This window comes from Scyliorhinus torazame, chromosome 11, assembly GCF_047496885.1.
Source record: "Scyliorhinus torazame isolate Kashiwa2021f chromosome 11, sScyTor2.1, whole genome shotgun sequence".
NCBI lineage: Eukaryota > Metazoa > Chordata > Chondrichthyes > Carcharhiniformes > Scyliorhinidae > Scyliorhinus > Scyliorhinus torazame.
Genome location: NC_092717.1, coordinates 140,945,166 through 140,960,408, shown reverse-complemented (window position 1 = coordinate 140,960,408; position 15,243 = coordinate 140,945,166). Strand labels below are relative to the sequence as shown.

Sequence of the window (15,243 nt, the reverse complement as noted above, 5' to 3'; positions counted from 1 at the left end):
CACCTTGGCTGATATGTGACTCCACACCCACAGCAATATAGTTGACTCTTAACTACTCTCTGATTTGGCCGAGCAAGCCACTCAGTTCAGCGGTATTTGGGGATGGGCAACAAATGCTGGCCTTGCCAGTGACTCCCACATCCCATGAAAGAATAAATTTAAAAGACCCCCTCACTGAAGCTCAGTTTGGGTTCCGCAAAGCCTACTCAGCTCTTGACCTCATTACATCCTTGGGCCAAACATGGACAAAAGCACAAATTCAAGAGGTGAGAGTGAATGTCCTTGATATCAAGGCAACATTTGACTGAGTGTGAGACAAGTAACCCCAGCAAACTAAGTCAATGCGAATTAGTGGGAAATCTCTCCATTGATTGTAGTCATACACTAGAAGATGATTGTGGTTTGGGGAAATCAATCAACTCAGTTCCAGGACATCACTGCAGGAGGTCCTTAGGGTAATGTCCTAGGCCCACCCATCTTCAGCTGCTTCATCAATGACCTTCCCTTCATCATAAGGTCAGAAGTGGAGATATTCACTGATGACTGCACAATGTTCTGCACCATTCGGGACTCCTCAGGTACTGAAGCAGTCCGTTTCCGTATGCAGCAGGACTTGGACAATATTCAGGCTTGAGCTGATATATGGAAGTAATCTTCATGCCACACAAGTGTCAGGGAATAACCATCCCCAGCAAGGCGAAAGCTAACCATCTCCCTTTGACATTCAATGGCATTACCATTGCTGAATCCCCCACTATCAACACCCTGGGATTATCATTGACCAGAAATGTGAACTGGAGCAGCCATACAAATACTATGGGTACAAGAGCAGGTCAGAGGCTGGGAATTCTGTGGAGAGTAACTCACCCCCTGACTCCCCAAAGCCTGTCCACCACCTACAAGACACAAGTCAGGATGGAATTTGCTCCACTTGCCTAGATGAGTGCAGCTCCAGCAACACTCATGCTTGACATCATCCAGCACAAAGCAGCCCATTTGGCACCCCATTCACCACCTTAAATATGCCTTCTTCTACCATTGATGCACAGCACATTCTCCCCGTGTCTACATGAGTCTTTCCCCCACAACCTAAAGAAGTGCAGGATAGGTGGATTGGACAGGCTAAATTGGCCCTTGAAAAGAAAGAAAAAAAAAAGAAACTTTTGGTGACTTTAATGAGGTGCTTTAGGTAGAGTGGAAACGGGACATAATGGCAAAGTTAAAAATGACGTGAGTTGGGCGGCAGTCAAGAATAAAAGATGAGGGAGCCGGGCTCAGCTGCTTCTATAAAACTTACCCACATATTTCTTTTTTACTTGTTTAGTGCACTTGGTAGACGTTTGGAATATCATAGAGGCATTCAGAGAAAATGGGCTAAATACAATGGATCCGAATGCTGAACTCAGTGTGGCTCGCTTGGAAGCTATCATCTCCACAATACTTTACCAGTTGAACAAACGCTTACCAACCACCCATCAAATAAATGTTGAACAGTCCATTAGTTTACTTCTGAACTTTCTGCTGGCTGCCTATGATGGGTAAGTTTGTATGTTCATCTTAGTTTTTGAACTTTATTGTAGTTCCGGTGCCTGATGGCAATTGTCCAGTCTCAATGGCTCTGTTAACAGTCATATGAAAGCAAGATCCTGAACCTTTATTTTTGGCATTCGAACAGAAAAAAACGGAACATAACATGAAATAAAATCAGAAAATGCTGGGAATACTCAGGTCAGGCAGCATCTGTGGACAGAGAAATAGAGTTAATGCATCAGATCAATGACCTTTTAGCAAAATTGGGAAACATGAGAATTGTAATGGGTTTAAGCAAGTGAAAGGGCAGAGGGTCGGAAAGAGGAAAAATAAAAGGAAGGTCTGTGATAGCTGACAGACTGGAGAGATTAAATGAGAAAAGATTTGGTGGTGCAAAGCCAAAGGGTGTGGTGATGGGACAAGTAAAGAAACAAAAGATGTGTCTAGAAAGGTGGGCAGCACGGTAGCATTGTGGATAGCACAATTGCTTCACAGCTCCAGGGTCCCAGGTTCGATTCCCGGCTTGGGTCACTGTCTGTGCGGAGTCTGCACATTCTCCCCGTGTGTGCGTGGGTTTCTTCCGGGTGCTCCGGTTTCCTCCCACAGTCCAAAGATGTGCGGGTTAGGTGGATTGGCCATGATAAATTGCCCTTAGTGTCCAAAATTACCCTTGGTGTTGGGTGGGGTTACTGGGTTATGGGGATAGGGTGGAGGTGGGGACCTCGGGTGGGGTGCTCTTTCTAAGAACCGGTGCAGACTCGATGGGCCGAATGGTCTCCTTCTGCACTGTAAATTCTATGGAAAAAGGTGTGATTGGCAAAGGGATGAACAGCTGCTGTCCAAAATCAAAAAACGAGAAAAACCAAACACTGCAGGGAAAAATGGAACAAAATGTGGACAGAGGTTGCAGTCTATAATTGTTGAACTCCATATTAACTCTTGAAGACTAAAGTGCTTAATCAAAATATAAGATGATATTACTCAAGCTTACATTGAGCTTTATTGGAACACTGGGGACGGAATTCAGCATGAGAACAAGGTGGAGAATTGAAACAACAGGCGAACAGGTGGAAGCTCAGGGTCACTGTTGCAAACTGAATGGAGATTTTTCACAAAGCAGTCGCCGAATCCGGATTTGGTCGCCTCATTGTGGAGCAGACTGCATTGTGAACAACGAATCTTAAAATGAAAGAAGTATACTTACATTACTGATACAAAACAGAAAACGCTGGATAAACCTAGCAGGCCTGGCAGCATCTGTGGGGAGAAACCAAGTTAACGCTTCGAATTCAAATGACTCGTCACCAGAACTGATGAAAGGTAAAAATGTAATTAATTATATAGTAGGAAAGGTGTGTGGGAGAGGTGGAGCAGAATAGAGGAACAGGGATAGGTTGGGCAAAGAAGAGATTGACAAAGATGTCATGGACATAAGACAAAAGGGAGTGTTAATGGTGCCTTTGAGGGATGAAGAGTGACCATAAGACCCATTCGGCCTGTCGAGTGTGCTATACTATTCAATGAGACCATGACCAATTTGATGTAATCCACAACTCCACTTTCCTGCCTTATCCCCAATAACCCTTGATTCCCCTAGTGATTGAAAATCTGTCTCTCTCAGCCTTGAACATACGTAATGAGCCAGCCTGTCCATCTCTCTACAGTAAAGAATTCCATAGATTCACCACCCTCTGAGAGAATAAATTCGTCCTCATCTTAATGTACGACCCTTATTCTGAGATTATGCCCTCTGGTCCTAGACTCTCTCACAAGAGGAAACATCCTCTCAGCATCTACCCTGTCAATCCCCCTGAGGATCCTATATGCCTCAATAAGGTCACGTCTCTCCTAAATTCCAATGAGTACATGTCAAACCTACTAAATTTCTCCCCATAAGAAAATCCCTCCATACCCAGGATCAACCTCGTGAACCTTTTCTGGACTTGACTGCCTTAAATCCCAGTATACCTTTGCTTGGATAAAGGGACCAAAACTGTTCAGAGTATTCCAGGTGTGGCCTAACTAGTGCCTTGTATAGTTTTAGTAGGTGTTCCCTATTTTTATACTCCATTCCCTTTGACGTAAAGGGCAACATTCCATTTGTCTTCCTAATTATCTGCTAAACCTGCATGCTAGCTTTTATGATTTTGCACGAGGACCCCCAACTCCCTCAGTCAGTTTTCTGCAGTCTTTCTCATTTTAAATAATATTCAGCTCCTTTTATTCTTCTAAAGTGCATAACTTCACATTTTCCAATATTGCACCTGCTACTTTTTTTGCCCATTCATCTAACCTGTCTATATCCCTCTGTACATTCTTTGTGTCATCCTCACCACTTGCCTTCCCACTTATTTCTATGTCATTCACAAACTTGGCAATGGTGCATTCACTTCCCCCATCCAAATCATTAATATATATTATGAATAATTGTGGTCCCAGCACGGATCCCTGTGGCACTCCACTAGTTACATGTTGCCATCTTGAAAATGCCCCTCTTATCCCAATGAGCTGTCTTCTATCAGTCAGCCAATCTTCTATCCATACTAATACACTATGGACTCTTTTCTTATTAAGTAGCCTTTTGTGTGGTACCTAATCAAACGCATATTGAAATAGTGATAAAAGGTAAGATAGCAGAATGTATCAGTGGGAGCAATACTGAACAACTAGGGACAGGGGGGAGGGGCCGTGTTTGGTTGGGGCAGGCCAAGGGAACTGAAATCAACAAACTACAAAAGGAAGGGTCAAGATGGATGTGGTGATGTGCATCACTGTAAATACATGTAAGCTAGCCAGACACTAAAGGGAGCACCAGAAACATCACACACACACACTCAACCAATAGATAGGTTAGATAGGAGGCGACCAATGGACATTCACGATACACAAGGAGGTGACACGACCACAGGGGGGCATTACACCAACCCATATATAAAGGACACCACACACATGATCTGCCCTTTGGCCAGTGGAGACAGTCAGTGAGGAGAGGCACAGGGTTGATTCAATATTACACCCATCACGTGGAAGACAGCAGCTGGTTAGTCAGTTTAGGTAGCGATAATAGGATTAGCAGTAGTGTCGAACTCAAGTTATAAAAGTACATAGTGTAAATAAATGAGTTGAAGTTATTTACACGTCTCGACCTTCCTTGACAAATGCAACACAAGGAAGCCGCTTATGTTACAAAGGAAACATTACAAAACAATGAGAGAAAACATAGAACATACAGTGTAGAAGGAGGCCATTCAACCCATCGCGTCTGCACCTACCCACTTTAAGCCCTCACTTCCACCCTATCCCGTAACCTAATAACCCCTCCTAACCCTTTTGGACATTAAGGGCAATTTTAGCATGTCCAATCCACCTAACCTGCACGTCTTTGGACTGTGGGAGGAAACTGGAGCACCCGGAGGAAACCCACGCAGACAAGGGGAGAACGTGCAGACTCCGCACAGTCAGTGACCCAGCAGGGAATCGAACCTGGGACCCTGGCGTTGTGAAGCCACGGTGCTAACCACTGTGCTACCGTGCTGCCCTATTTCTGCCCTGAGAGTAAAGGTCATGGGCGGGAGTCTTCGGAAACCAGCGGGGCGGGCAACTCTGGTGCGAAGGAGTGGCGAGAAACCACTCGGGCGTCGGGCCGCCCCAAAGGGGCGGAATCCTCTGCACGTTCAGGGGCTAGGCCGGTGCCGGAGTGGTTTGCACCGCGCCGGCCGGCGCGGAAGGGGCTTGGCGCCACCCCAACCGGCGCCGAAGGGGCTCCGCCGGCCAGTGCGAGTTGCCGCATGCGCTGGAGCGCCTGCGTGTGCTGGCGTCATCCCAGTGCATGCGCAGGGGGGGTTCATCTCCGCGCTGGCCATCGCGGACCGTTACACCAGCCGGCGCGGAGGAATAGAGTGCTCCCACAGCACAGGCCCGCCCGTGGATTGGTGGGCTCTGATCGCGGGCCAGGCCACCATGGGGCACCCCCCGGGGCCAGATTCCCCCGCGCCCCCCGGTGGCCGTCCGCGGAGCCAGGACCCGCCGGTAAGTACCTGCCGTAACATACGCCGGCAGGACCCACCGAAAACCGGCGGCCACTCGGTCCATCGCAGGCCGGAGAATCAGTGGGGGGGGCTGCTGCCAGTGGCCGCCGACCGGCGCGGCGCGATTCCTGCCCTCGCCAAATCCCTGGTGCCGGAGAATTCGGCAGCCGGCGGGGGCGGGATTCACGCCGCCCCCCGGCGATTCTCCGACCCTCCGCCGGGTCGGAGAATCCCGCCCCATGTTGTACTGTTTTTCTATTCTATCCCACCTCCTGCACCTCTCCTACTATACAATTCATTAATTTTCCACCTTTCTTCAGTTCTGTAGAAAGGTTATTTGAAGTTGAAACATTAACTCTGTTTCTGTCCACAGATGCTGCCAGACCTGTTGGGTTTATCCACCATTTTCTGTTTTTATTTCAGATTTCCAGCATCTGCAGTATTTTGCTTTTACATAAAGGAAGGAATTTTGGGGTCTTGGACTCTGTGGAAAGAAAAGGTGAAGGGACAGGTTTTGCATCCCTTGCACTTGCATGGAAAGGTGCCATGGGAAGGGGAGTGGATGTTTAGGGTTATTGAGGGGTAGAATAGGGTGTCACAGAGGAAAAAGTCTCTTCAGAATGCTGACAAGAAAGGGAAAATGTGTTTGGTGAGCATCACGATGGATGTGAAGGAAATGGTTGAGGATAATCTATTGAATATGAAGTCTGGTGTGGTGGAAGATGAGGATAAGAGGAACCCTATCATGGTTTTGGTAGTGAGGGGAAGGGGTAAGAGCAAGAAAATTAGATGAACACGGTTGAAGGCTCAGTCAACCAAAGTGGGAAGAATCTCACTTGAGGAAAAAGGAAGACATATCAGTCACACTGATGTAGAAGATTGCATTATCAGAACAGATGTGCCAGAGACAGAGAAACTGGGAGAATGAAATGGAATCCTAACAGGAAGCAGGGTGTGAGGCAGTGTATTTGACAATCTGTGGGAAGATGTGGTTGGTAGGTGGCATTGTCACTGGACTAGAGGCCAGGTTCAAATCCTGCCACTGCATATGGTGAAATTTGAATTCAATAAAAATCTGGAATTTAAAATCTAATAAAACAATCGTTGATTGTCGTAAAAAAAAACCAGCTGGTTCACTAATGTCCTATAGGGAAGGAAATCTGCCGTCCTTACCTGGTCTGGCCTACATGTGACCCCAGATCCACAGCAATGTGGTTGGCTCTTAACTGACCCTTCAAGGGCAATTAGGGATGGGTCCAGCCTGCGACACCCACCTCCCATGAACAAATTTTTTTAAATTAAAAGAAAACAGAAAACAATGAAGGTGAACAGGATAAAAGAGAGAAATGAAAATCATGTTGGAGAGAGAAGAGCAGAACTTCTTTAAGTTGGGCATTCCAGGAAGAGAAATGGCAATGAAATAAACTGTCTCTCCACAGATGTTTGACATGCTGAGTATTTCCAGCATTTTCTGTTCATTTCCGCAGTGTTTTCCTTTTGTAAGATGAGCTTTGTTGCATGCATTCGTGATTTTATTTTCTATTCTTGGGGAAGAATAACCTGGACACTGGCAGAACTCCCAGACGTTGTGTAATTTCCGTTAATGTCAAATGGCATGAAATAACAGTGCCAAAAGCAGTGAACAATCTAATTGTGCAGTCATTGAATGGTTGCTGTCAGTGAGTGGAATATATTCATTCTGAAATGAGTTCCTGTTTGTTGCTGAAATTGTGACAGAGAGTTTGTGGGAAAAGAAGATTTGAACAAGACACATTTGTGATATAAAAGAGAACCAGGCCATGACATTTTATTTGTAACTTCAACATTTATTTCTGTGATTGTAGTAGGAGATTGGAGATGGGGAGATAGTTTGCATGGAAGGTAGGGTCAATAATTAGATTTTTGAGACGAGGAATGATGACAGCAAACTTCAAGGAGCGAGTAACCGTACCTGAAGAGAGAGAACCATGAACAATTTTTGCTAAGTTGGAGATTTGGGATGTTGGGTGATGTTGAAAATAGGGTAGAGTGAGCAGAAGGTGGGGATCATGGACAAGGTGAGCTCAGAGAGGGTACAGTGGGAGGTATGAAGCAATCTAAGGAAATGTAGGCTCAGGGTTAGGGCACAGGGGGAGCTTCGGAGGAACATTAGCCTGGTGGTTTAGTGGAATGGAGGGAGGCTGCAGAGGCGGTGATCAAATAATTTTGAACGTAGTGACAAAAAGGTTCCTTGCATATTCTGTTGGAGGTGAGGTGGAGGAGACCGGGAAGAGAGGTTTAAGGAGAATAAATTAGTTACATAACCCTATATAAAGTAATTTATTTAACCCTGCTTGCCTGGCAGACACTGGGCATTGGAGGGGCATGGTGGGCAGTTGAAATTGTCCAGGTTTCTACCTGCCCTGGAACCTCTGGGAGCTGAATGCTTGTAGTTTTTACCTTCTCTTATGAGCAGGTTGTAAGGACATCTGCCCAAATCTGTCAGCATAATCTTTACCGTATGTAATCATCAGTGGTCGACTGAGATTTTATGTTGGCTGCCTGAATGGCAAACGATGGTTAAGGTCATTTATTTTTCTGAATTTCCTTGTGGGGCCAGGCTCCTCTGGGACCCGCAATGAAATCTTAGGCGTCCCCTGCCTCAAGCACTTAGCCCCCCCCCCCCCCTGCCTCAAGCACTTAGCCCTCCCCCATTCCACACCCTACCACCCTGGCCTTGGAGTGACTTGTGACATAACGTAGAATGTCTAGAATATAAAGGGTTAATGTAATATCATAAGTGATGGAGCTAGATGCAGAACTATATAAAGCACTTTATATAGTTCTGGGAGAGGGCTGGAGAGAGTGCAGAGAAGAGGTCTAGAGAGTGCAGAGTACAGTTAGAGATAGAGTGCAGAGATTGTGTCAGTAGAGTGTAGATTGTAGATGATTAGATTATTGCTTCCTATAGGAGTAAACGGTTGAGCTGTAATAAGTAGCGTAATAAATGTTAGCTTTGTTATTGAACTCAGCTTCTGTGGACTTTGTGAACACTATGACATCGATCCTGATAATAAGAATCACAAAGAACTGTCTGCCAGTTCCCTGGCTCGAAATGGAATTTTAATATATTTACAAACGGATCCTGCATGGTGACTGTTGCTCACAATGTGTCAGAGAATTTACTCTTTTGTAAGTGTAGGGTATATTGGCAGAGACGCTGTACTGTCATAGTAACAAAATACTGCGGATGCTGCAAATCTGAATTAAAAACAGAAAATGCTGGATAAACACTGCAAGTCTGGCAGCATCTGTGTAGGGAGACCAGAGCTAACGTTTTGAGTCAATTGAACCTTCATACTGGTCATCTGGCTGACAGTGGTTGAATATGTAACTGATAAATTTTTCATACCAGCTTGATGTCAATTTTCATCTTTCAACTGAAATGCATTTTAGATTCGCAAAATGTAGGCAACACATTAAAATTTTTGCAGTGCAATGAAAACAGTTGTGGAAATCAGTTCCCGAATTGCTAGCAAAATTCCAGAAAACAATTTATTAAAAATTGAAGTCTAATTTGTCAACAAATATCACTATTTCATTGGTGATCATGTACGAAATGTAGTTATAATCATCTACAGGCAAACAGCAGATGATAATTGAAAGGGGATCAGGGGTTATGGGGAAAAGGCAGAAGAATGAGGATGAGAAAAATATCAGCCATGATTGAATGGCGGAGCAGATCAGATGTACCGAGTGGCCTAATTCTGCTCCTATGTCTTATGATCTATGGAATGTACCATGTTAGTATCTCACAGTCTGCTGCAGTGTCTCAGGAACTGTACTCGCTCGTTGTTGGTTTATATTATTGCTAAAAGTGATGTAACCTATTGTCAAAAATCTATCTGTTCTCTTCATTTTTGGCAGGTAAACTTATTATTGGCAGGGGCTTATTTAACATGAGGGGCGGGGTTTAGCAGCCCCCTTAGCCACAGGCTCAAACCCCGTAATAGCTGCTAATTCTCGTGAGAGGCCAATAATGGGTTTCCGTCGGCAAGATTGCCGATAACATTTCCCAGCCCCCCCTCCAATGACACAATCAGGTTCATGCCCAGAAAGCATGCTAAACTGATTTGCATGAATATAAATGCATTATAATCTACTTGCGGGCTTAACATCGCTTCTTCCGCCTTCAATGAATCTTCCACTTACTAGCCGTGATATCACGTTCGTGCGAATCACTGCTGCTCTTTATAAAAGGGAAGCAGGCACCATGACCTACGAAAAGGAGGAAGGAGGTGAGCATCACTATCCAATGAGCAGCAGGGAGTCCAAGAGGACAGAGGCCACTGCAGATGCAGGGAATTCTGGGGATTGGGCTGGGGGATTGGAGAAAGTGGAGGTCAGCTATCTGGGGCGTCATTCTCCGACCCCCCGCCGGGTCGGAGAATGGCCGTTGGCCGCCGTGAATCCCGCCCCCGCCCCCGGCGAAGTCTCCGCTCCCGGAGATTGGGCGGGGGCGGGAATCCGGCCGCGCCGGTTGGCGGGACCCCCCGCTGGATTCTCCGGCCCGGATGGGCCGAAGTCCCGCCCAGGAATTGCCTGTCCCGCCGGCGTAAATCAAACCTGGTATTTACCGGCGGGACCAGGCGGCGTGGGCGGGCTCCGGGGTCCTGGGGGGGGGCGCGGGGCGATCTGACCTCGGGGGGTGCCCCCACGGTGGCCTGGCCCGCGATCGGGGCCCACCGATCCGCGGGCGGGCCTGTACCGTGGGGGAACTCTTTCCCTTCCGCCTCCGCTACGGCCTCCACCATGGCGGAGGCGGAAGAGACTCTCCCCACTGCGCATGCGCGGGAAACTGACAGCGGCCGCTGACGCTCCCGCGCATGCGCTGGGAAACTGACAGCGGCCGCTGACGCTCCCGCGCATGCGCCGCATTTCCGCGCCAGCTGGCGGGGCAACAAACGCCATTTCCGCCAGCTGGCGGGGCGGAAATCCCTCCGGCGTCGGCCTAGCCCCTCAATGTTGGGGCTAGGCCGCCAAAGATGCGGAGACTTCCGCACCTTTTTGCCGGCGCGATGCCCGTCTGATTGGCGCCGGCTTTGGCGCCAGTCGGCGGGCATCCCGCTGTTGGGGGAGAATTTCGCCCCAGACGTCAATATCTTTACACCTGGAGGGGCAATAGTATCGTAGTCAGTGTTGGTGGTCTTGGAGTCTGCCCTGTGTGCTGTGTGAGTCTGCTCTGTGTACTTTATTTTCCCATTCTTAATCAATCTCTTTGTCCCCCCCCTTGCTGAATTCTAAACTGATCCCAATACTCAGGTCTGCTGTTTTTTCTGGCCAATTTGATAAATGCCTATTCCTTGGATTTCATACATTCTCCAATTTCACTTGTAAACCATGGTTTGGTCACCTTTTGACCATCGGTTTTGCTTTTGCGCAAGGCAAGAATGAACAACTGTTGCAGTTCACCCATGCACTCTTTCACACAGCACTCAGTGCAGACACGCGTAGCACGCAGAGCAGACTCACACAGCACACAGAGCAGTCTCGCACAGCAGACACGCACATCACACAGAGCAGACTGGCACAGCACTCAGAGCAGACTCGCACAGCACTCAGAGGGAATTCACACAGCATGCACGCACAGCAGACTGGCACAGCACACGCAGCAGACTCGCACAGCACACGCAGCAGACTCGCACAGCACACAGAGCAGACACGCACAGCATACAGAGCAGACTCGCACAGCACTCAGAGCAAACTCGCACAGCACTCAGAGCAAACTCGCACAGCACTCAGGGCAAACTCGCACACCACTCAGGGCAAACTCGCACAGCACACAGAGCAAACTCGCACAGCACTCAGAGCAGACTCGCACAGCACAGAGAGCAAACTCGCACAGCACTCAGAGCAAACTCGCACAGCACTCAGAGCAAACTCGCACAGCACTCAAAGCAAACTCGCACAGCACACAGAGCAGACACGCACTGCACACCGAGCAGACTCGCACTGCACACCGAGCAGACTCGCACAGCACACAGAGCAGACTCACACAGCACTCAGAACAGACACGCACTGCACACCGAGCAGACTCGCACAGCACACAGAGCAGACTCGCACAGCACACAGAGCAGACTCGCACAACACACAGAGCAGACTCGCACAGCACTCAAAACAGACACGCACTGCAGACCGAGCAGACTCGCATAGCACACAGAGCAGATTCGCACAGCACACAGAGCAGCCTCGCACAGCACACAGAGCAGACACGCACAGCACACAGAGCAGACTCGCACAGCACTCAGAGCAACCTCGCACAGCACTCAGAGCAAACTCGCACAGCAGACAGAGCAAGCTCGCACAGCACTCAGAGCAACCTCGCACAGCACTCAGAGCAAACTCGCACAGCACTCAGGGCAAACTCGCACAGCACTCAGAGCAAACTCGCACAGCACACAGAGCAGACACGCACAGCACACAGTGCAGACACGCACAGCACACAGAGCAGACACGCACAGCACACAGAGCCGACACGCACAGCACGCAGAGCAGACACGCACAGCACACAGAGCAGACACGCACAGCACACAGAGCAGACTCGCACAGCACTCAGAGCAAACTCGCACAGCACTCAGAGCAAACTCGCACAGCACTCAGGGCAAACTCGCACACCACTCAGAGCAAACTCGCACACCACTCAGAGCAAACTCGCACAGCACACAGAGCAAACTCGCACAGCACTCAGAGCAGAATCGCACAGCACAGAGAGCAAACTCGCACAGCACTCAGAGCAAACTCGCACAGCACTCAAAGAAAACTCGCACAGCACACAGAGCAGACACGCACAGCACACAGTGCAGACACGCACAGCACACAGAGCAGACACGCACAGCACACAGAGCAGACACGCACAGCACACAGAGCCGACACGCACAGCACGCAGAGCAGACACGCACAGCACACAGAGCAGACACGCACAGCACACAGAGCAGACAAGCACAGCACACAGAGCAGACACGCACAGCACTCAGCGCAGGCACGCACTGCAAACCGAGCAGACACGCACAGCCCACAGAGCATACACGCACAGCACACAGAGCAGACTCGCACAGCAGACTCGCACAGCACAGAGAGCAAACTCGCACAGCACTCAGAGCAAACTCGCACAGCACTCAGAGCAAACTCGCACAGCACTCAGAGCAAACTCGCACAGCACTCAGAGCAGACTCGCACAGCACAGAGAGCAAACTCGCACAGCACTCAGAGCAAACTCACACAGCACTCAGAGCAAACTCGCACAGCACTCAAAGCAAACTCGCACAGCACACCGAGCAAACTCGCACAGCACACAGAGCAGACTCGCACAGCACACAGAGGGAACTCACACAGCATGCACGCACAGCAGACTGGCACAGCACACGCAGCAGACTCGCACAGCACACAGAGCAGACACACACAGCACACAGAGCAGACTCGCACAGCACTCAGAGCAAACTCGCACAGCACACAGAGCAAACTCGCACAGCACTCAGAGCAGACTCGCACAGCACAGAGAGCAAACTCGCACAGCACTCAGAGCAAACTCGCACAGCACTCAGAGCAAACTCGCACAGCACTCAAAGCAAACTCGCACAGCACACAGAGCAGACACGCACTGCACACCGAGCAGACTCGCACTGCACACCGAGCAGACTCGCACAGCACACAGAGCAGACTCACACAGCACTCAGAACAGACACGCACTGCACACTGAGCAGACTCGCACAGCACACAGAGCAGACTCGCACAACACCCAGAGCAGACTCGCACAGCACTCAAAACAGACACGAACTGCACACCGAGCAGACTCGCATAGCACACAGAGCAGACTCGCAAAGCACACAGAGCAGCCTCACACAGCACACAGAGCAGACACGCACAGCAGACAGAGCAAGCTCGCACAGCACTCACAGCAACCTCGCACAGCACTCAGAGCAAACTCGCACAGCACTCAGGGCAAACTCGCACAGCACTCAGAGCAAACTCGCACAGCACTCAAAGCAAACTCGCACAGCACACAGAGCAGACACGCACTGCACACCGAGCAGACTCGCACTGCACACCGAGCAGACTCGCACAGCACACAGAGCAGACTCACACAGCACTCAGAACAGACACGCACTGCACACTGAGCAGACTCGCACAGCACACAGAGCAGACTCGCACAACACACAGAGCAGACTCACACAGCACTCAGAACAGACACGCACTGCACACTGAGCAGACTCGCACAGCACACAGAGCAGACTCGCACAACACACAGAGCAGACTCGCACAGCACTCAAAACAGACACGAACTGCACACCGAGCAGACTCGCATAGCACACAGAGCAGACTCGCACAGCACACAGAGCAGCCTCGCACAGCACACAGAGCAGACACGCACAGCACACAGAGCAGACTCGCACAGCACTCAGAGCAACCTCGCACAGCACTCAGAGCAAACTCGCACAGCAGACAGAGCAAGCTCGCACAGCACTCACAGCAACCTCGCACAGCACTCAGAGCAAACTCGCACAGCACTCAGGGCAAACTCGCACAGCACTCAGAGCAAACTCGCACAGCACACAGAGCAGACACGCACAGCACACAGTGCAGACACGCACAGCACACAGAGCAGACACGCACAGCACACAGAGCAGACACGCACAGCACACAGAGCAGACACGCACAGCACACAGAGCCGACACGCACAGCACGCACAGCAGACACGCACAGCACACAGAGCAGACACGCACAGCACACAGAGCAGACACGCACAGCACACAGAGCAGACACGCACAGCACTCAGCGCAGGCACGCACTGCAAACCGAGCAGACACGCACAGCACACAGAGCAGACACGCACAGCACACAGAGCAGACTCGCACAGCACACAGAGCAGACTCGCACAGCACAGAGAGCAAACTCGCACAGCACTCAGAGCAAACTCGCACAGCACTCAGAGCAAACTCGCACAGCACTCAGAGCAGACTCGCACAGCACAGAGAGCAAACTCGCACAGCACTCAGAGCAAACTCACACAGTACTCAGAGCAAACTCGCACAGCACTCAAAGCAAACTCGCACAGCACACCGAGCAAACTCGCACTGCACACAGAGCAGACTCGCACAGCACTCAGAACAGACACGCACTGCACACCGAGCAGACTCGCACAGCACACAGAGCAGACTCGCACAGCACACAGAGCAGACACGCACAGCACACAGAGCAGACTCGCACAGCACACAGAGCAGACTCGCACAACACACAGAGCAGACAAGCACAGCACTCAGAACAGACACGCACTGCACACCGAGCAGACTCGCATAGCACACAGAGCAGACTCGCACAGCCCATAGAGCATACACGCACAGCACACAGAGCAGACTCGCACAGCAGACTCGCACAGCACAGAGAGCAAACTCGCACAGCACTCAGAGCAAACTCGCACAGCACTCAGAGCAAACTCGCACAGCACTCAGAGCAAACTCGCACAGCACTCAGAGCAGACTCGCACAGCACAGAGAGCAAACTCGCACAGCACTCAGAGCAAACTCACACAGCACTCAGAGCAAACTCGCACAGCACTCAAAGCAAACTCGCACAGCACACCGAGCAAACTCGCACAGCACACAGAGCAGACTCGCACAGCACACAGAGGGAACTCACACAGCATGCACGC

General features: G+C 49.9%; 1 protein-coding gene across 21 annotated transcripts in view; it reads left to right on the top strand.

The window, feature by feature from the left end:
* Positions 1 to 15,243, top strand: part of dtna (dystrobrevin, alpha) — a 513,111-nt gene that overhangs the window by 267,566 nt on the left and 230,302 nt on the right. For all 21 annotated transcript variants that reach the window (XM_072467819.1, XM_072467814.1, XM_072467818.1 and 18 more), the window contains one exon: positions 1,325 to 1,538. In XM_072467819.1, the coding sequence (XP_072323920.1) occupies positions 1,325 to 1,538 (214 nt within the window). The remainder of the gene's footprint in view (positions 1 to 1,324; positions 1,539 to 15,243) is intronic.